Source organism: Musca domestica, unplaced genomic scaffold (assembly GCF_030504385.1).
Source record: "Musca domestica strain aabys unplaced genomic scaffold, Musca_domestica.polishedcontigs.V.1.1 27, whole genome shotgun sequence".
NCBI lineage: Eukaryota > Metazoa > Arthropoda > Insecta > Diptera > Muscidae > Musca > Musca domestica.
The window spans coordinates 8,866,802-8,889,509 of NW_026712286.1; the positions used below are offsets into that span (position 1 = coordinate 8,866,802).

At 39.4% G+C, this 22,708-nt stretch overlaps 5 protein-coding genes across 6 annotated transcripts; 2 read left to right on the plus strand and 3 right to left on the minus strand.

Annotated features, from left to right (window-relative positions):
• The first annotated feature begins 572 nt into the window (after positions 1–572).
• Positions 573–14,511, plus strand: LOC101888641 (ATP-dependent helicase brm). The gene is made up of 5 exons (XM_059124200.1): positions 573–807; positions 885–1,554; positions 1,616–1,695; positions 9,287–13,013; positions 13,079–14,511. Exons 2-5 carry the CDS (start codon positions 942–944, stop codon positions 13,945–13,947), a joined length of 5,289 nt encoding a protein of 1,762 aa, XP_058980183.1. The 5' UTR covers positions 573–807; positions 885–941; the 3' UTR covers positions 13,948–14,511.
• On the minus strand, positions 1,709–3,187 carry LOC101888472 (uncharacterized). The gene is made up of 3 exons (XM_005180614.4): positions 2,600–3,187; positions 2,092–2,195; positions 1,709–2,028 (listed from the first exon to the last, which is right to left on the minus strand). Exons 1-3 carry the CDS (start codon positions 3,080–3,082, stop codon positions 1,758–1,760), a joined length of 858 nt encoding a protein of 285 aa, XP_005180671.1. The 5' UTR covers positions 3,083–3,187; the 3' UTR covers positions 1,709–1,757.
• Positions 4,947–7,640, minus strand: LOC101888297 (inositol monophosphatase 1). Its single transcript, XM_005180613.4, has 3 exons — positions 7,044–7,640; positions 5,671–5,774; positions 4,947–5,446 (listed from the first exon to the last, which is right to left on the minus strand). The coding sequence occupies exons 1-3, from the start codon at positions 7,515–7,517 to the stop codon at positions 5,167–5,169; spliced, it is 858 nt and encodes a 285-aa protein (XP_005180670.1). The 5' UTR covers positions 7,518–7,640; the 3' UTR covers positions 4,947–5,166.
• A 2,340-nt stretch (positions 14,512–16,851) lies between the features above and the next one.
• On the minus strand, positions 16,852–18,420 carry LOC101893011 (transmembrane protein 19). 2 transcript variants are annotated; one of them, XM_005180641.4, is made up of 4 exons: positions 18,172–18,420; positions 17,852–18,100; positions 17,633–17,785; positions 16,852–17,575 (listed from the first exon to the last, which is right to left on the minus strand). In XM_005180641.4, exons 1-4 carry the CDS (start codon positions 18,290–18,292, stop codon positions 17,088–17,090), a joined length of 1,011 nt encoding a protein of 336 aa, XP_005180698.1. In that variant the 5' UTR covers positions 18,293–18,420; the 3' UTR covers positions 16,852–17,087. The 2 variants fall into 2 exon arrangements, with proteins under 2 accessions (XP_005180698.1, XP_011291311.1); XM_011293009.3 differs by having other exon boundaries at positions 18,160–18,418.
• A 1,043-nt stretch (positions 18,421–19,463) lies between these two features.
• LOC101889056 (ruvB-like helicase 2) lies at positions 19,464–21,343 on the plus strand. The gene is made up of 2 exons (XM_005180618.4): positions 19,464–20,128; positions 20,193–21,343. Exons 1-2 carry the CDS (start codon positions 19,661–19,663, stop codon positions 21,159–21,161), a joined length of 1,437 nt encoding a protein of 478 aa, XP_005180675.1. The 5' UTR covers positions 19,464–19,660; the 3' UTR covers positions 21,162–21,343.
• Positions 21,344–22,708: the final 1,365 nt, after the last annotated feature.

Here is a 22,708-nt window from a genome sequence, read left to right on the forward strand (position 1 = left end):
CCTTCGGTAATTTTGCCATGGGTAGTTGTATCAGCATTTGTGATCATTTATTCGATAAGAATTTTACAATTTTGCGACATTTCACGCATAAAAATAAATGACAAATAAATAGTGTTTTACTTTATATCCTTTAAGCAGATGTATGCGTATGTAATCAAAGTTTCGAACTTAATGAGCGTTAATTTTTACAGTTTTCTTAAAACCTGTAAAAATGTGAAGTTTTTGCTATGATAACAGTTTTTCCCTTTCCCTGCAAAACTAGTAAATTCTTGCAGGTTCTAAAACAGAGCAAATTTTGGGTCTCTTCACTGGACTAAATTTTGTTGAATAGCTCATTACTTTTATGTTTTTCAGCAAAACCAAAATTCTTGCATGCTTTGAAAGAACAGAATGCAATACAAAAATATTTCCTTCTAAATAAAACTACTTTGTTTATGCCTTGTTTACAACTGTCTTGCGATTAACCCAATCACTAACACCAGATAACCTGCTATGTCGCCTACAAAGGGTTAACGTAAGTGCAATATCTACGCTGGTAACAACAGTTTTTAACGCCGTACTAATTTTCCACAACGGCTCTTAACTTTGGAATCGCGTCGTTTTGTCGTGTTTGTGTCGTGCATATTTTTTGCATTTTTAAGAGGAAAAAATTATTATAAAACGTTTAAAAATAAATAAAAAGAATTTGTGAAACTAGAGTGTATGAAAAAAGTTGTGTTACCATTGGAAATATATGAAAAAACAGCAGAAAATCGAGTAAATAAAAACCGACGACGAAGCCTTTGTGGCGGTGTATTGAATTTGTGTGTATGTGTGTGTGTGGACGACGACAACAACAACACAATTACATCAATTATTCTTTTTTCTTTCGTTCGGTTTGCCAGAGAATAGTGTAATTTGCAATATTTGTGGGCTAAGAAAGTAAAAAATTGCATTACAAAATGACTTCGCCATCCCCGGCGAATAGTCCAATGCCACCACCACAGGCACCAAGTCCAATGGGACCACCCTCACAAAGTCCGGCTCCCTCACCTTCGCCACACAGTCCGTATCCACACCCTGGTCAACAGGGTCCCGGTGGGCCACCTGGTCCTCCACAAGGACCCAATGGACCTCCTCAGGGACCACCTCATGGTCCACCGCAAGGACCGCCACATGGCCCACCACATATGCAGGGTCCACCTCCAGGACCGGGACAACATGGCCCACCACCACCGGGTCACCCAGGTGCACCATACGGCCACCCCATGCAACATGGTCCTCCACACGGACCACCACATGGAGCTCCCCAACATGGTCCAATGTCAACACAACAACATGGTGTTGTTACCCAACATGGTCCACCACCTCCAGGCCAACATGGACCTCCCGGAGGTCAAGGTGGTCCACCACAAGGCCCACCCATGAATCATGGACCCCACGGCGTGCCACCACATGGAGTGCCCCAACAACAGCCAGGTGGACAAGGTGCACCACCACATCTCAATGGTCCTCCGGGACAGGGACCACCTGGTCCACAGGGGCATCATATGCCACCTCATCATCAACCAATGGGTAAGCTTGAATATTGTTTTAAAGTCACAGAGAAATCTTTAATTTTTTTTTTAATTTATAGGCCCTCATATGGGTATGCAAATGCCTCCTCAAGGTCCCAATATGCCGCCAATGGGTTTTCAACATGGAATGCCACCTAATGTAAGCAACAATGTATATTTGATTTCTTTATTTATTTACAATATTATCGACAGAGCTACAGTTTATTTGAATTCATATTCAGTTATCTGATCGGCTTCTTCAATCAGCTGCTGAACATCTTTCAATAGTTCCTCCGTACAGGCACATATCAAGTCAGGTTTCATAATGTCGAAAATACCGCCTTTAGTGTGTTTTATTACACCTCCAGCTTCAGTTAAAATAACGGCTCCACCTGCAATGTCCCATGGTTGTAAATCTTCCACATGGAATGTCTGAAAACGTCCACAGGCTACATAGCACAAGGTCAAAGCAGCACAACCAATGCCACGGGTTCTATAAAAAGATTGGGTTTATTTAGATTAAAGTTATATTATCAAAAAAAGGATATTTAATTACCCTGTAGCATTTGAAGCCAGTTTGGCGAGACGTTTAACATTTTTATCTCTGACTCGTGCAGCATGAATCAGAGACACTTCAAGGGCTACAACAGCATTATTTATCTGAAAATAAAATTAGAGCCATTACCAAAACAACACACGGGACAGAATGAAATATATTTCAAGTTCAGCAATTACTTGAATGCAACTAAATTAACAATTATTTGATTTATGAAAATCTAGGTTCTTTAGCTCTGGGCTTTTTCTAAAGCTTCTAAAGAATTTCGATATAAAGATAAAGATGATGATGAAGTGTGAATATCCAAATAGCCCATTAATTTACTATATTTGCCTTTTTCTCTACAGAAAAACAAATAGGACATGACAATTGCCCATTGCTTTATAGATACCTTGTCCCAAAAAAACAAAAACCTAATCTTAAAGATTAGTTGGGAGTACTATCATAAAACATATGATGTTATCAAATGATAAGCATTGAAAATTAGTTTATTAACAAAAAAACTTACCGAAGTGACTTTGCTAACGTGAATGCGTTCACCATTCAAATAGGCTCCATGACCCTTCCAGGCCGAAAACATTTCATTTAAAATCGGATTATACACAATTCCAACCACCAACTCTTTTTTTACGGCCAAGCCCACCGAAATACAACAATGTGGAATTTTGTTAATGAAATTCGTTGTACCATCAATGGGATCGATTATCCATGTTGGATCATCTGTTAACTCCGACATACGTTTATTGGCCGCCGACTCCTCTTCACCAATTACTTTTGACTCGGGAAATTCATCTTGAAATCCTTTGATCAGAATATCTTCGATTTGTTTGTCGTACACAGTAACCAAATCGTAGAAGGCCGATTTGACCTCAAAGTTGGATTCGGTTTTGTTGAAACCTTCTCGCATTAGATGTCCACATTTCATGACCAGTTTCAAGGCAACATCGTAGTATCTTTTCAATTGCTCGTCTGTAATGGGAGGAGGAGTCATTGTGTGTGGAATGTTTGTTTTTCTATTTCTCTTTTTTATTTAGAATTTTGGTTGGAACAAAGTGTTTTCTGTTACGTCTTGTTCGCTTGAGTAATTTTAATAAACTAGCGTAAAATAAAGAGCAAAACAATGGGGTGAGAGAGAAATAGTAATGGAATACATATGTGTGAAACAGCGATAATAAATAGAGTTGCCATTGCTATGGAAGTTTAAAACGTGTATGGGAACAAAAAAAGTCACACACATATGTGGTTGGAGTTAGTCTTTGCGAAAAGAAATCTTCGCAGAAAAATTGCAAAAAATGTTCATAAAAAATCTTTTTCTATACAAAAGAATTTTCTATACGAAAATCTATGCGAAAAATCGCAAAAAATTTCCATACAAAAATCTGTGTCAAAAAATTGAAAAAAATTTCCATCAAAAATCTTTGGAGAAAAATTGCTAAAATGTTCTATACGAAAATCTTTGCCGAAAAATCGCAAAAATTTTCTATACGAAAATCTTTGCCGAAAAATCGCAAAAATTTTCTATACGAAAATCTTTGCCGAAAAATCGCACAAATTTTTTATACGAAAATCTTTGACGAAAAATCGCACAAATTTTCTATACGAAGATCTTTGTGAAAAAAAAAACCGCAACAATTTTCTATACGAAAATCTTTGCCGAAAAATCGCAAAAATTTTCTATACGAAAATCTTTGCTGAAAAATCGCAAAAATTTTGTATACGAAAATCTCTGCCGAAAAATCGCAAAAATTTTGTATACGAAAATCTTTGCCGAAAAATCGCAAAAAATTTGTATACGAAAATCTTTGCCGAAAAATCGCAAAAATTTTCTATACGAAAATCTTTGCCGAAAAATCGCAAAAATTTTCTATACGAAAATCTTTGCCGAAAAATCGCAAAAATTTTCTATACGAAAATCTTTGCCGAAAAATCGCAAAAATTTTCTATACGAAAATCTTTGCCGAAAAATCGCAAAAATTTTCTATACGAAAATCTTTGCCGAAAAATCGCAAAAATTTTCTATACGAAAATCTTTGCCGAAAAATCGCAAAAATTTTCTATACGAAAATCTTTGCCGAAAAATCGCAAAAATTTTCTATACGAAAACCTTTGTCGAAACACGCAAAAAATTTCCTTATGAAAATCTTTGCCGAAAAATCGCAAAAATTTTCTATACGAAAATCTTTACCGAAAAAATACAAAAAAAAAAAAAAAATCTATGCGAGAAACTTTGTAAAAATTCGAGAAAGGGAACCTTTCACTCTATAAGAAATGTTCAATGCGATTATCATAGTCCGTGACCACTTGTGATATCGACACGTTTGGAGGCTTTGTTATAGCTTTCCATTAAGATTTCACCTACCTTTAAGGCCAGTGGATAAATGAAGTCATACAATTCGTTTATGACTGTTTGACTGGACATGTCTTTTTTTGTAAAATTTTAAATAATTAACAAAAAATGAAATTGTTTCCTTTATCTTGCCTTCTTCTTGGCTGTCAGCAATGTTTTGCAAACACTGACAAGATTTTCATTCAAAAACTCAAGCTATTTTCACTTCAAATTCCAAACAAGTTTTTTTATTTTTGCTCCAACCGAAATTCAATGTTTTTCAGTCTTAACTCGAAACTCTGATATTTGTTTCATTTTGCAAGTAGGTATAACGGGGACATAACCAAAGCATACTATTTTTTACTTTGGCAACCCTGCATTCAAATACTCACCGCCACTCACTCTCTCTCTGTTTTCGTTTAAGTTTTGAGATATAATAGAGAGATTTTGTTTTGTATTTTTGTTTTTCTTTTATTTAAAAAAGCTTTCGATGTTCAATTAATTGATTTCCAATTCAAAAATGTAAAACAAATATTTACAAAAAACAAAATGCATTGTTGTTTACCCTCTTAGAATGACTTTAGAAATCAAGCATTTTTCTTTGCTGTGGAGATCAGTTCCTCTCCTGCATAACATTTATCTCTAATTAATGCAAACATAATAAAAATAAGTAACAAGCTATTTAATCATGAATATACATTTTTTTGAAATACATTTTTTTGAAAATTAACTTTTGAATAGAAAATATTTTAATTTTCCTTTCCACCTCCCACGGATTTTTTGGCGTCTGCCTTTCGTATTAGGCCCTCAATTTCAGAACGTAACTTTTCCCTACCGGCACATATCAAATCGGGCTTCATTATATCAAATTTTCCCCCATATGGATGGGTTACAACTCCTCCCGCCTCTTTGATTAACAAATAGCCGGCAGCACAATCCCATGGATACATATCCTCCACGTGATAGGCATCTAAATGACCTGCAGCAACCATACACAAAGAGTCAACCACACAGGAATATGAAAGTAATCTGAAATAAGAAGAAATAAATTTGCATTTGTTTAGACATCTTATCATAAGTGTTGTTTATAAATTTTAATAAATTGCCGAGTGCTATCTTAAATTAACAAACAATAAAGCAGCTGGCCCGCCGGCCTACATAATGGGAATTTTATGGCTAGCTTATATAGATTTGCTGCTGCTTGGCTTCGTTCTAAACCAAACGTGTAAAGACAATTACGTTGTGCCGCTTACCTTCTTGATTGGGCAGCTATATAATATATGCGCTTGATGTGTTTATCTCTTATATCGGCAGCATGTAACAAGGAAACTTCATAGCCAACATTGGCATCATTCACCTAAATTTTTTTTCAAAAGAGTAATTAATAATACCGAACAAATAATTTAAATATAGCATTTTCAGATTAAATGAAACCTTTTGCAATTCAAATGAAGCTTTTTGCAGCGGGAATGAAACCTTTTGCAGTGGAATTGAAACCCTTTGCAGTGGAAATGAAACCTTTTGCAGTGGAAATGAAACCTTTTGCAGCGGAAATGAAACCTTTTGCAACCGAAATGAAACCATTTCCAACCGAAATGAAACTTTTTGCAAATCAAATGAAACTTTTAAATTTATAGAAGGAAAAATAACAAAACATTTTTATTTTTAGTAGTTTTTAAATCAAATCAATTAATTATAACTAATAAATTGACAAAGAGGATTTTTTATTGATTATAAATATCTACATTTATTTATATTATTTCTTAAAATTTCAATTATAGTAATAACAAATGGTTCTTTATTGATTTGATATAAAATGCTTCCATATTATTAAATTCCAAATGCTTAACGCTAAAAAGAGAAATTTAAACAAATTTTGGCCTTTATAGGTATGGGCAGGACTGAAATGTGAAATTAAGCTTTACCACAATTTTTTATAGTTATAGTATACTATTAATCTTACCTAATAAAGGATTCCCGCTTCGCAGCTTTATTGATTATGGAGATAGAGCAGTCGTGATTTCCATAGACAGATAAGTGGAAATCATTAAATCAACTATGATCATGATTGTACATACTTTATGGGGTCTACGACGAATATTTAGAGGTGTTACAAACCGAATGACAAATTTAATATATCCTCTTTTAAATGGAGGAGATTATAAAAAGGTACCTAATTCGGGTCCTTTGAAAAAAATACCTTGAAAAACTTTTTTCAATCTTTCTGCATCCACACATGTGTTTTATGGAAGCTTTAAGAAAAAAAATTATAAAAACATAGTTATTAATAATCAATAAAAATTCCTCTTTAACTATATATTAGTTATAATTAGTTGATTTAATATTAAACATACTAAAAATAAAAATGTTTTGTTATTTTTCCTTCTAAAAATCTAAAAGTTTAATTTGATTTGCAAAAAGTTTCATTTCGGTTGCAAAAGGTTTCATTTCCGCTGCAAACGGTTTCATTCCCGCTGCAAAAGGTTTCATTTCCACTGCAAAAGGTTTCATTTCCACTGCAAACGGTTTCAATTCCACTGCAAAAGGTTTCATTCCCGCTGCAAAAAGTTTCGTTTGATTTGCAAAAGGTTTCATTTAATCTGAAAATGCTATATGTCTTCCTTACCCTTTCACAGTCACTAACATGTATGGCCTGGCCATTACAAAATGCCCCCTGATGTAATTTGGCAGTGTAGATTTTACCCTGAGCCGGTGTATTAACAATACCCAAAACAATCTCCTTGTTAATGGCCAAACCAATTGAAACACAGGTGTGCGGAATTTGTTTGATAAAATTCGAGGTACCATCAATGGGATCAATAATCCATGTTGGATCATTTGTCAACTCTTTGCAGACATTATCATTCTTGGCTGTATCCTCCTCGCCAATGAATTTGTGTTGGGGATACTTTTTCAGAATTTCACTCCACAGGAAATCCTCAATGCGATTATCATAGTCTGTGACCACATCATAGAAATCACTTTTAATATCGACACGTTTAGAGGCTTTGTTATAGCCTTCCATTAAGATTTCACCAGCCTTTAAGGCCAGTGGATAAATGAAGTCATACAATTCGTTTATGACGGCTTGACTTGCCATGTTTCTTTTTTGTTTTTTTTGTAAACTTTAAAATAATTAACAAAAAAATGCAATTGTTTCCCTTATCTTGCTCGTTTTTGCCTTCTTCTCTGCTGTCTTGATGCCAGCAATGTTTTACAAACACTGACAAGATTTTAATTCAAAAACTCAAGCTTTTTTCACTTCAAATTCATAACAAGTTTTTTTCCAACCGAAATTCATTGTTTTTTAGTCTTAACTCGAATCTCCGGTATTTGTTGTGTTGAATTTCTCTCTCTATGATTTTCATGGAGAGCAAGAATTAAGCAATGTACTTGTTTTTGTAACCAGGGTCGTAGCTAAAATTTCAATTTATCAACATTTAATTTCGAAATTGTCAAACCCAAACCCCAAATGGATGCGTATGACGCACCATGACTACGATTTTTTGGCTCTTATCTCAAAACGTTACATTTATGTGTGTTTCTCGAGTGCCGATGGCAAGTTTCGAAAATTAGGAATCTTTGGATTTTAAGAAACAACTGTTTGGAAACTGTTTGGAAAAGTTCAATTCCTCTTTAAAATGTTTTATATCCTCTGCTCAACATTTTTATTTAATTTTATTGATTGAAAGCAAAAAATAGCATCAAATTTTAGAATTAGCTTAGATCTTTTCGAATTCCTCAACTTTGGCACGAATTGTGCCCTTCAAACGGCCAATGAAACCGACACACGCTGCCCAAATATTGCTTTGCGGTATTTTCCCATTCCCGGCGAAGCGCTTGCTTGAGTGGATCGACACTTTGTTATTTTTTAGTACCAACCTTGCTTTCCCTGCAAAATACTCCAGACACAATAGTCTGGTATTGGTATCCGGAGATTTTGGTGGCCATTGTGCCCTGGAAATAAAGCGAGGAACCTCATTTTGTAACCATTCTTGGGTGGCGCGTGCTGAGTGCGATGGTGCTGAGTCCTGATGTAATGTCCAAGGTAAGCGGCCAAAATGTTTGAGTGCCCAAGGCTCTAATACACCCTCCAAAATATTTTCGCCATAATATTCGGCATTTATTCTGATGCCACGGTCGGTTAATACGAGCGGAGAGCGACCATCGGCTGTTATGACGGCCCACACCATCACCATGGCAGGCGCTTGAGTTCTGATGGGCAACTGAAGAAGGTGCCCATTTTCAGCTGCCCCCTTTGGCAAGAAAAAATCCGATCATTTTGTTTGTTTACAAAATGCTGGACAACGAATGTTTTCTCATCGAAGATCGGAGAAAACCAAATTCGACAGTTCACCACTTTTCGGCCAAGCGAAGCAAGTTTTTAGCTGTTTCGAGTCTATTTTCTTTCTGTTGCGGTGTAAGTCCTTGCACTTTTTGGAATTTCAATTGCTTTACCCCGAGCTAATTTTTCAATATTTGCCGAATGGAATATTGCGATATGTTCAGCTCATGAGCCAATTTTCGGCCACTGCGACGCGGGTTTTGATCAATTCGCTTCTTTACTTTTCGAACTATTTCTGCTGATGTTGCTGTTTTCTTTCGTCCACCATCCAATTCCTCCCAAACTTGGCTCATTTCAACATTTCCGCCAACACAAAATCTGGTGTGAAGATGGGATACATCTGTGAAGGCCTTGTAGTACCTAAGCCACAAAGGATCAACCTTTTGAATAACCACAATGCTCACCCACGACAATAACTTTGCTGCCCTTCTTTCGACAATTTTCCTTGTCTTTCTCTCGTCTCATTTTCCTCCATTGCTTCATATCTAATTTCCTTTTTTCTCTTTCTTTTCTTCCCCTCATAGGGTCCCCCAACCGGCCCTCCGGGTCAGGGTCCACCTCCCGAACGTGCGGGACAAGAAAATCTTCATGCTCTACAGCGAGCCATCGACACGATGGAAGAAAAAGGCCTACAAGAAGATCCACGCTACAATCAACTCTTGGCCATTAGAGCCACATCCAAACACCAACATTTGACTAGCAATCAGATAAATATGTTGCGAACACAAATTACGGCCTATCGTCTGTTGGCGCGCAACAAACCGATATCATTGCAAATGCAACAGGCATTCCAGCAGGCGGCCCAGCAGCAGGCAGCCGCTGTAGCTGCTGCCCAACAGCAGCAACAACAACAGCAGCAGCAGCAACAACAACAACAGCAGCAGCAACAGCAACCTCCAAATACAATACCAGGACATCCAGGGGTACCGGGTCCGGCCCCTTTGCCTCCCGTACCACCACAACAACAGCAACCCGGTCAGGCAGGTACACCACCCCAATGCTCTACACCACCGGCCTCACCATATGGCCAACCGCCACCAAATGCGGGCAAAATGCAACCGCCACCTCATGTCCAACAACAGCAGCAGCAGCAAATGCCACCTGGTATGGGCGGGGCACAGCCACAACCGCCAAATGTCCAAGATATGCATCAAATGCCCAATGGTGGTAAACCTCCAGTTGGTGGTCCTCCCTTAATGGGTGGTGGTGGCCAACCGCCCATATCATCACCCATGCCCGCAACAATGGCTGCCCAGGGCATACGACCCCCAGGACCCGGTGTTGTGGGTATGCCGCCTCAGGGTGTACCCAAACATGGTGCTCCACCACCGCAACAACCAATGCCCAAACCTAATCGCATTACCACGGTAGCCAAGCCACAGGGCTTAGATCCCATTGTCCTGCTACAGGAAAGGGAGAATCGCATTGCTTCTCGTATTGCCCTTCGGATGCAGGAACTGCAACGCCTGCCCGCCACAATGCCCGAAGATTTGCGGCTTCAGGCTGCCATTGAGTTGAGGGCCTTGCGGGTACTAAATTTCCAACGACAACTGCGCACCGAAATTGTCCAGTGCACCAGACGTGACACCACCCTCGAAACGGCCGTTAATATCAAGGCATATAAGCGCACCAAACGCCAAGGTCTACGCGAAGCCCGTGCCACCGAAAAATTGGAGAAACAACAAAAACTCGAGGCTGAACGTAAGCGGCGACAGAAGCACCAAGAATTCTTGGCCGCAGTTCTCCAACATGGCAAAGATTTTAAGGAGTATCATCGCAACAACAAGGCTCAACTGGCCAGAATAAACAAGGCCATCATGAATTATCATGCCAACGCTGAAAGGGAACAAAAGAAGGAACAGGAACGTATCGAAAAGGAACGTATGCGTCGCCTTATGGCCGAGGATGAGGAGGGTTATCGTAAACTTATCGATCAAAAGAAAGACAAACGTTTGGCCTTCCTACTCTCCCAGACCGATGAGTATATCTGCAATCTGACCCAGATGGTGAAGCAGCACAAAGACGATCAAATGCGCAAAAAGGAGGAGGAACATAAACGCCTACTGCAGTACAAGAAAGAGCTGTTGATGAGCGGTGAATACATGTCCATTGATGATACCTGTATTGCGGCGGATCTCCATGTTACCGTGGTGGAAACTGCCACGGGCAAGAAGCTGACCGGAGAAGAAGGACCTTTGCTAAAGAATTTGGCCAGATGGTTGGAACAAAATCCCGGTTGGGACTGGGCCGAAGATGACGAGGAAGTCAAGGAAGAAGAGAAATCCAAGGAAGAAGCCAATGCCAAGGAGCAAACCAATGCTGATGGTTCGAAGAAGACCGGTCCAGAAACTGAAGATGATAATCGCAGCGAAGAAGAGGTCAAGGCTTTGATACAAAAGGTCAAGGTAGAAGATGACGAATATCGTACGGAGGAGCAAACCTACTACAGTATTGCCCATACCATCCATGAAAAGGTCACCGAACAGGCCAGCATCTTGGTCAATGGCAAATTGAAGGAGTATCAAATCAAGGGTTTGGAATGGTTGGTTTCGTTGTACAACAACAACTTGAATGGTATTCTGGCCGATGAAATGGGTCTGGGCAAGACCATTCAGACCATTTCGTTGGTCACATATCTCATGGACCGTAAAAAGGTAATGGGTCCATATTTGATTATTGTACCCCTGTCCACCTTGCCCAATTGGGTGTTGGAATTCGAGAAATGGGCTCCCTCGGTGGGTGTGGTAAGCTACAAGGGATCACCGCATGGTCGTCGCCTCTTGCAAAATCAAATGAGGGCCACCAAGTTTAATGTCCTGCTCACCACCTATGAGTACGTCATCAAAGATAAGGCCGTCCTGGCCAAGATCCAATGGAAGTACATGATCATTGATGAGGGTCATCGCATGAAAAATCACCACTGCAAACTGACCCAGGTGTTGAATACCCACTACATAGCCCCCTACCGTTTGTTGTTGACCGGTACACCACTGCAGAATAAATTGCCCGAGTTGTGGGCTCTTTTGAATTTCTTGCTACCTTCGATTTTCAAGTCTTGTTCCACCTTTGAGCAATGGTTCAATGCTCCATTTGCCACGACGGGCGAAAAGGTGGAGCTGAATGAGGAAGAAACTATTTTGATTATTCGCCGTTTGCACAAAGTGCTGCGTCCTTTCCTGCTGAGACGTCTCAAGAAGGAGGTCGAACATCAATTGCCCGACAAGGTGGAATACATTATCAAGTGTGACATGTCTGGCCTACAGAGGGTGCTCTATAAACATATGCAAAGTAAGGGTGTCTTGTTGACGGATGGCTCGGAGAAGGGTAAACAGGGTAAGGGTGGTGCCAAGGCCCTTATGAACACCATTGTCCAGCTGCGTAAGCTTTGCAACCATCCCTTCATGTTCCAACACATTGAGGAGAAATTCTGTGATCACACTGGAGTCCATGGCATGGTTTCCGGTCCGGATTTATATCGTGTTTCGGGTAAATTTGAGTTATTGGATCGTATTCTGCCCAAGTTAAAGGCCACAGGACATCGTGTCTTGCTCTTCTGTCAAATGACCCAGTGCATGACCATTATCGAGGATTATCTCAGCTGGCGGCAATTTGGCTATCTTCGGTTGGATGGTACCACCAAGGCCGAAGATCGTGGAGAGCTGTTGCGTAAATTCAATGCCAAGGATTCGGATTATTTCGTCTTTCTGCTCTCCACTCGTGCCGGTGGTTTGGGTTTGAATTTGCAGACCGCCGATACTGTGGTGATATTCGATTCCGATTGGAATCCTCATCAAGATCTGCAGGCCCAGGATCGTGCCCATCGTATCGGTCAGCGTAATGAGGTGCGGGTGCTGCGTCTTATGACTGTGAATTCGGTGGAGGAACGTATTTTGGCGGCGGCCCGTTACAAATTGAATATGGACGAGAAGGTCATTCAGGCCGGTATGTTTGATCAGAAATCAACGGGAAGTGAACGTCAGCAGTTCCTGCAAACCATCCTCCATGCGGACGATGCCGATGAGGAGGAAGAAAACGAGGTGCCCGATGATGAGATGATCAATATGATGATTGGTCGTTCGGAAGAAGAAATAGAGCTGTTCAAGAAAATGGATGTGGAACGGAAGCAGGAAGATGAACGTTTGCATCCAGGCCGTGAGCGCTTGATCGATGAATCGGAATTGCCCGATTGGTTGACAAAAGATGATGATGAGGTGGAACGTTGGCATACCTATGATGAGGATACCATTTTGGGTAGGTTTTGAGGGGAGGGGATGAGGATATATGGTTATATTTAATGCGTTTTGTTTGTCTTACAGGTCGTGGCTCTCGCCAACGCAAGGAGGTGGACTACACCGATAGCTTGACCGAAAAGGAGCTGCTACGAGCCATAGATGATGGTGTGGAATTCGATGAGGAGGACGAAGAGGAGGAGGCCAAACGCAAGCGGCGTAAACGCAAAAATCGCAAAGATGATTCGGATGACGACTCGGTTGTTGGTCAAACCATTAAACGTCGGCGCCGCCAGAACATTGACAAGAAGATGAAGAAGCAAATGAACAAAATTATGTCGGCTGTCATTAAGTACACCCACGATGATGGCCGCATCTTGTCCGAACCGTTTATGAAATTACCCTCCCGGCAGCGATTGCCCGACTACTATGATATAATCAAACGGCCGGTGGATATTAAGAAAATCTTGCAACGCATTGAGGACTGCAAATATGCGGATTTGGATGATTTGCAAAAAGATTTTTCGCAATTGTGTCAAAATGCCCAAATCTATAATGAGGAGAATTCGTTGATCTACTTGGACTCCATAGAATTGGAAAAGGTATTCGTGAATGCCAGGCAGCGTATTTCAGCGGCTGCTGCTGCCCAGGCCTCGGCCTCAGCTGGGGAAAGTGGTGGAGGTGGCGGTGGTGCTGGTTCGGATAATTCCGAAAATGAGGAAGAGGAAACGCAGGATAATTCAGATGATGAGGAAATTGCCACCACATCGGCGGCGGCTGTTAAAATGAAACTGAAACTCAACAAATCGGTTACCAGTACACCCTCAACGCCAACACCATCATCGGCAGCGTCGGCAGCACCGGTCAGTGCTTCGACGAGCAAAAAACAAACCAGACGTAAAAGATCGCAAAAGAAGTACACCATATCCGATGATGATGACGATGATATGGATTAGCTACCACTGGGAGTGGTATTCTCGTTGCAACAGCAGCAGCAGCAAATGCAGTAAACGGGGGAAACTACGGTTTGGAATCATGGGAATTCTAAGGATTCCTATTCCCTTTCAATCTAGCCCTCCCTCTCTATTATTGGTTTAAGAGTCTCAGCATATAAAGAACCTTCTAAAGTATAAATAGGTATAATATTCTTAACTATTCCTTTCATAAATTTAAAAGCAAAAAATCAATTTGTACTCAATTTATTAGGATATTATTGCCCCCCAATCCCCTTCCCCGCTTTCCTATATCCACACATTTTTTTTGAAAAAGCTGCTTTTAAATCGTTTTACGAATGGATTTCAAAAAGGATTTACAATGTCAAGTTATTTTTAATATTTATCCTCCCCCATATTTTCTCTCTTTAATATTATTTTTTTATGTGTAATCACGAGTAAAACAAATATGCCCACGTATACTAAACCTAATTACGATTCAAAACATTTATACATTAATCCAGTTCAATCAGAATTTCAAACTCAAGTTAAATATTCAAAATTAAAGAAAATTATCCAATAAATAAATGTTTTTTTTTTAATTAAAATTATTTGGAGAATGTAATTATAACCTCAGCCATATGGCTAGAGAGGGTATATATCATTTGATATGGCCAAAACGTGCTTCGGTTTTAGATCCTAGGTCTCTTTGGACCAAACCCATTTCAGAACATTTGGAGTCGATCTAGCGATGTCCGCCCGTCCGTCTATCTGGCTGGTGCGCAAGATAGTATCCGATTTAATCCAAGCTTGGTACATCGTTCAAGTTCGGAGATGGGCAATATTGGTCTACTCCTTCTGGTACCTCTCCCACAAAAGGTCGAATTTTTCAAAAAATGTATTTTCTACACAGAAAGAGAAACGGTAATCCAATTTTGCTCCAACTTTGCAAATCCTAATATTTGCGTCAGTTCTAGGTCAGGTGCGGAAATGGACAATTTCAGTCCACTCTTTCTGGTACCTCCCCCACAAAAGGTCGATTTTTTCGAAAAATTTAATTTCTGCACAGAAAGAGAAACTATAATCCGATTTTACTCCAACTTTGCAAATCCTAATATTTGCAACAGTTCTAGGTCAGGTGCGAAAATAGACAATATCGGTCCACTCCATCAAGTACCTCCCCCACAAAGGATCAAAATTTTGAATAATTATAACTTTTATAAAATGTGATCGAAGAGTCCAATTGCCTTTAAATTACACACAGCACAATATTTTTATTAACCCAAGGTCTGGTGTGAAGATGGAATGTATCGGTTCACTCCTTATGGTACCTTCCCCACAAAATGTCGAATTTTTCAAAACAAATATTTTCTGCACAGAAAGAGAAACGATAATCCGATTTTGCTCCAGCTTTGCGAATCCCAATTTTTCCTTCAGTTCTAGGTTAGGTGCGTAAATGGACAATATCGGCCCACTCCATCAAGTACCTCCCCCACAAAGGGCCAAAATTTTTGAATAATCATAACTTTTATAAACAGAGATATAAGAGTTCGATTGCCTTTAAATTACATACAGATTTTGAATAATTAAAACTTTTATAAAATGTAATATAAGAGTCCGATTGCCTTTAAATTACACACAGCACAATATTTTGATTAACCCAAGGTCTGGTGTGAAGATGGAATATATCGGTTCACACTTTCTGGTACCTCCCCCACAAAAGGTCGAATTTTTCAAAAAAAAAATTCTGCACAGAAAGAGAAACCATAATCCGATTTTGCTCCAACTTTGCAAATCCTAATATTTGCAAAAGTTCTAGGTCAGGTGCGAAAATGGATAATATCGGTCCACTTCACCAAGTACCTCCCCCACAAAAGGTCAAATTTTTCAAAAAAAAAAAAAAATCTGCACAGAAGCTATAGTGCGATTTTGCTCCAACTTTGCAAATCCTAATATTTGTTCAAGTGCGAAAATGGACAATATCGGTCCACTCCATCAAGTACCTCCCCCACAAAGGGTCAAAATTTTGATTTTTCGTCATGCTCATAAAACACAAAATTAACATCCGATTCCATTCAGAATTGGCACATCTCAATATTTCTAGCAACACAACATATGTTTTAAAGATGGTAGAGATCGGACCATTCCTTCTGGTACCTCCTCCACAAAGGGTCAAAATGTGATGTAAGAATCCGATTGTCTTCAAATAACACACATCGCAATACTTTTATTAACCCAAGGTCTGGTGTAAAGGTGGAATATATCGGTCCACTCCCTCTGATACCTTCCCCACAAAAGGTCATTTGCAATATCCATTAAGCTCATAAAACACGAAATTTACATCCGATTCCATTCAGACTTGGTACATCTCAATATTTCTATCAACACAAGATCTGTTCTTAAGAAGGTAAAGATCGGACCATTCCTTCTGGTACCTCCCCCGTATAGAAAGCGAAATAAGCATCCAACTCTCTTCAAATTTCACACATCCAAATATTTTTGCTAGCGCAAAACCTGTTTTGAAGATGATATATACCTGTGAAACCCTTCTGGTACTTCACCCACAATGGGTCACAATTTCCAATACTTACAGAGTGAGATGAAAAACTCCAACCAACTTCAGACTGCTGTTGGGAATGGGCCAAAATACCGCAGAGCAACATTCGGCCAGCGTGTGACGGTTTCATTGGCCGCTTGAAGGCCATAATTCGTGCCAAAGGTGACCAATTCGAGCAAATCGAAACTTAAAATTTGATGCTATTTCCGACATTTTTGCTTTCATTCAATAAAATTAAAAATTTTGGCGTTTGACTTTGTTGCGTTTTGTCATCTCACCCTTTACATTCTGTAGATCCTTTTTGCTATCTATCAAAGCTAAATACACATAGGAAGTGGACTTTTTTGCTAGCCAGGAAGAACCAAATCACATTTTCTTAAAAAAAAAAGAGTTTTTTTATTCTTGTTCATCAGCAGACACATCGAAACACTTAAAAACATAAATTCGCAAACTATAAAACAAAAACCAAATACAAAAAATATTTTTGTACAACTATTAAGTCCACCATGTTTACATTCAGTCACAATTACAATAGCAGTATTTTGTAGGAGTTTAAAAACGTTCGAGACAATAACCATCATTTCATTAATTCCAATCACTTCGTTTCTTAACGTTCTGGCCAAAATTTCATAGCAATCACGGGTATACAAACACCCGTAACAATGCTCGATATTAAATTAACGCTGTGATTGTCGATAATTCGTAGACCACTTATGTGCCTAACATGGCCTCGCTCGTCGGGACTGTCGACAATTTTACCATCTTCGTCGATGCCTGAATATTGCAGTGTGGCACCGAGCAAAGAATCGATGAGTGAACCAAACAAGCCAGCAATGCCACCCCATAAAATGAGAGGCCACTGTGGTGGAGCCACCAAATGCATGTGAGCGGGGGCAGTAAAATGAACGGTTATGAGATAGGCTAAGCCCACAACCACACCAGCTAAGAAGCTAACAATTAGGCCAATAAAGGATACGCCACCATTTGTTCCACGCGGCACCTTCTTAAATGTGGTTATCAGATAGGGATCACTTTTGGACAAGACACTGCCAAGTTCACTTGCCCAGGTATCACCATTGCAACTGGCAAAAACAGCTGGAAAAAGAAATTTATAAAATTTAATTTATTTCAAAAAATCATCATTCATCCTACCCATTACAGCAATGCCCAGCCAGCTTGCCCGATAATCACGCACAAAATCAATTGTTCGCTCACTACTGCCCACATCAATTAAATACAAAATTGCCAATTGGGTGGCCATGCCGGAATTGCACAAAACTTGAACCCAGTTACGTTGGCCCTCTCCTGAAAATCACATTCAAAATCAAAACATTATTAGATTTCCAAATCACTACAACGTTTTCCACCTACCTTCCTTAAAATCCTTTTCAATTTTCCGCTTCATATGTGAACGGAATTTCGTGGCCCTCGATGAGGTGAAGAAAAATGCCGCCAAACTTGCAAAGAATGCATGATTCGATATGGATAATATAATGGCCACAATAATACCCAAAGCTGCCCCAGACTTGTTGACAGACTTTCTCTTTAGTGCCACAACCATTAGCATGAACGGTGCCAATATTGAAAATAACCACCTTGTAGGCGGTATTACAGGAGATTCTACAAGGGAAACGAGAAATGAACATACATAACGTTTAATGGTGTATAACTTTAAATACCTTTACGGATACCTTCAAATTCATTTGTCCACAGTTTGGAGAGAAAGGAATTGCCCAGCCACATGAATAGGGAAATGGGTATGGAAAGGCCACAAAATAAAACCGGTAGCCAGTCACGAATATTTAGGGCCATTTTTAAAATATAATATATACTACACCGGCAACAAAAGCCCTAATAACAAAACAAAATAAACGAAATAATTAAATTTCGTTGTCTACCGGAATATCAGCTTGAAGGACAGATGCCACGGCAATGTTGTGAAGAGCAAATCGAATGAGCGCGTGGGAAACCAAAATGAAAGACGTCCCCAACGGAACAAATAAGAAATCAAAAATAAATGCCCGATAAAAAAGAACGAGAAAGCAAAATCCCCGAGGGACCTCTGTTGTTTACGAATGAGACATGAGGAAATCGAACCGCTGGCCACATTCATTAAATGAACCGGGGGAGTAAGTTCCTTCAACTCGAGGCCGGCTTTAGGTAGTCATTTTGACGCCGTAACTACACAAATTTGCTTTGTGCTCCCGTTCAATATGCACCTTTGCGATATGGCAACTCTAAAGCGAAAGGCGGCATAGAAAGAAATCTGTATAAAGATGTAGAATCAAAACAAAAATACCGTTTGATAACGAATAAGTTAGAGTTCCTTAGGTTGACAGTCGACATTACGCATTTTGTTTGTTTTGTTAACATAAGAACTATTGCCGGGAAATATATAAAAAATGACAAAATTACTTAAACTTAATAGTTAAACAATTCAAATTTCTCTCAATGTTCAAAGAAAATGTCCTACCGCTTCTTACTTTACCCTGCAGACATATACACTCCAAAGGAATTGAAAACACCGAATTATGGCTAAAACAGATTAAATGATGGACTTCAGAAAACTTATAAAAATATGCTTATTTTTGAAAAAAAAAAAATTAAATATTCTTCTACCATGCAGCGGCAGTGTTATACATACATTTTCCAATTCAATTGTCAAAAACTTGACAACAAACATATTCGCCACAAAATTTTTCTGTCAAGGCGAAAATTTTTATTTTTGCCTCAAGCATGAATTTTGACATTTCATCTAATAAAATAACAGCTCATTTAAGGTTAATTCGCTCGTAGGAAAACCTTATAATTGGATTAAAAAATATATCGTGACTTCGGCCTAAAAATACAACACTGTGTTATATCTTTAAGCGATGGAGTTATAATTTTTTTTTCAGTTTCCAAGTAACGAATAACAAACATTTGTAATATTTGCATCACATCAGAACTATAGCTCCCTATCAATCAAGAGAAACAATTTGCAAGCATATCACACAGTGAGAACCCCTTTAGCTTTTCGCAACCACATGTCAAATCGTTTGCATGCAGACCGGCATTGTTTTCTCAGTCTCCAGGCAACAAATATAAACAATTTTTAATAATTTTCTAGAATAAAATAATAATAGCAAGAAGGAAAATTGACTTATTACCCATTACTCTTTGACACCGGACGAATTAACAATGGCAGATGGCGATAAGATTGAAGTACGTGACATCACAAGAATCGAACGTATTGGTGCCCATTCGCATATTCGAGGCTTGGGCTTAGATGATGTCTTGGAGGCACGAGCTGTTTCCCAGGGCATGGTTGGGCAAAAAGATGCCCGTCGTGCTGCTGGTGTGGTTGTGCAAATGGTGAGAGAAGGAAAAATTGCTGGTCGCTGTATTTTGTTGGCTGGAGAACCTAGCACTGGTAAGACAGCCATTGCCGTGGGTATGGCCCAGGCATTGGGAACAGAAACTCCATTTACCAGTATGTCGGGTTCGGAAATATACTCTTTGGAAATGAGTAAGACAGAGGCTTTGTCTCAGGCTTTGCGTAAAAGTATTGGTGTACGTATTAAGGAAGAGACCGAGATAATCGAGGGTGAAGTTGTGGAGATACAAATAGATCGTCCAGCCACTGGAACAGGACAGAAAATTGGAAAGGTAGGTTGAATTAAACTTAGTTTGTTAAAGTTTTTTATTTTTTATGTTTGTTTCTGTTTCCTAGGTTACATTGAAAACAACTGAAATGGAAACCAATTACGATTTGGGCAACAAAATCATTGAGTGCTTTATCAAAGAAAAGATTCAAGCCGGAGATGTTATTACCATTGATAAGGCTTCGGGTAAGGTCTCCAAATTGGGAAGAAGTTTTACCCGGGCCCGTGATTACGATGCCACCGGTGCCCAGACCCGTTTTGTCCAGTGTCCAGAGGGTGAATTACAAAAACGCAAGGAAGTTGTACACACTGTCACTTTGCATGAAATCGATGTCATTAACAGTCGCACCCATGGTTTCTTGGCCCTATTTTCGGGTGACACGGGCGAGATTAAACAAGAAGTGAGAGATCAAATCAACAACAAGGTATTGGAGTGGCGTGAAGAGGGCAAGGCAGAAATTAATCCCGGTGTGCTGTTCATTGATGAGGTACATATGTTGGACATTGAATGCTTTTCATTCCTCAATCGTGCTCTCGAGTCGGATATGGCTCCCGTTGTGGTTATGGCCACTAATCGTGGTATAACCCGTATAAGGGGCACAAATTATCGCAGTCCCCATGGCATACCAATTGACTTACTGGATCGTATGATAATTATACGTACCGTAGCCTATTCGGAAAAGGAAATGAAGGAAATATTGAAAATTCGCTGTGAAGAGGAAGATTGCCTAATGCATCCCGATGCATTGACCATTCTGACAAAAATTGCCACCGACACAAGTTTACGTTATGCCATACAGCTGATCACAACGGCAAATTTGGTGTGCCGGCGTCGCAAAGCCACCGAAGTGACAACGGAAGATGTGAAAAAAGTCTATTCCTTGTTCTTGGATGAGAATCGCTCGAGTCAAATATTAAAGGAATATCAAGATGAATATATGTTCAATGAAATCGAGGAAGAGATTGTGGGTGAAATACAGCCGAAGAGGGAAGATGAAAGTGGCGCCGGTGGTGATGGTCAACCGATGGAACATTAAAATGATGTGACTGGTTTCACTTGTGTTTTTTTACTTTTACAGCTCCAGGCTTTAGCATTGTAAATTCTTTTTATTATTCTCATCAATATTTGATTGGATTAATACCTTTTTGTATTACATTTTAAGGCTTTTTTGTTTTTAATACGATATTATTAAATACATTATTCCTCTATGTCACAGGACACATGTGTTTTATTAATCCTGAGAAGTTGACTTTGTTGAGGCCACCTCTACAGGGTGAGATAAAAAAATTTATTGAATAAAAGCAAAAAATGACGGAAATAGCATCAAATTTTAGAATAAGTTTAGAATTGTTCGAATTGGTCACCTTTGGCACGAATTATGGCCTTCAAACGGCCAATGAAACCGTCACACGCAGTTTGAATGTTACTCTGCAGTATTTTGGCCCATTGCCGGCGAAGCGCTTGCTTTAGGTGATCGACACTTTGGTATTTTTTAGTGCCAACCTTGCTTTCAAAAATACTCCAGACACAATAATCCAACGTATTGGTATCCGGAGATTTTGGTGGCCATTGTGAGTTGGAAATGAAACGAGGAACCTCATTCTGTAACCATTTTCGGGCGGCGCGTGCTGGTTGGCGCGAGTCCTGTTGGAATGTCCAAGGTCTGGGTCCAAAATGTTTGCGTGCCCAAGGCTTTTATACACCCTCCAGAATATTTTCGCAATAATATTCGGCATTTATTCTGATGCCACTGTCAATTAATATAAGCGGAGAGCGACCATCGGTTGTTATGACAGCCCACACCATCACCATGGCCGACGCTTGAGTTCTGGTGGCCAACCGAAGTTGCACATTTTCAGCTGTCCTCTTTGGCAAGAAAAACCCGATCATTTTGTTTGTTTAAAAACTGCTGGACAGCGAATGTTTTCGCATTAAAAATCGGAGAAAACCAAATTCGGCAGATCGCCACTGACAGCAGTCTGAAGTTGGTTGCAGTTTTTTCATCTCACCCTGTATATTTAGAGAATTTTCTAGACCATATTTACCCCAACTAGCGTGGATCTTGAAATAAATTTTCTAAGCTTCCTCGAGAAGTAATAAATGGGGATTTTTTAAAGAATATTTCCAGGCCTTCGCGGTTTGAAGAGGGTTATTTTGACAATATTTCACGTAGATTTTTCAATAAATTATGTAGTCTTCTTTTAAACATGGGGTTTTCATGAAACGTGGGATTTTAAAGAAATTGTCTAGACTTCTTCACGGTCCAATAAATGTGGATATTCTAGTACGCTTCGAGGTCCAAGAAACGTGGACTTTTTAAAGGAATTTTCTAATCCGCTTCGAGGTCCTATAAACCTGGATTTTTTTAGTCCCCTTTGAGGTCCAATAAACGTGGATTATTAAAGGAATTTCCTAGTCCGCTTCGAGGTCCTATAAACGTGGATTTTTTGAAGGAATTTTCTAGTCCGCTTCGAAGTTCAATAAACGTGGATTTTCTATTGCGCTTCGAGGTCCAATAAGCACGAATTTTAAGGAAAAATATTAGTCCCGTTTTAAAGAAAATTTCCTGTACCTCTCGTGATC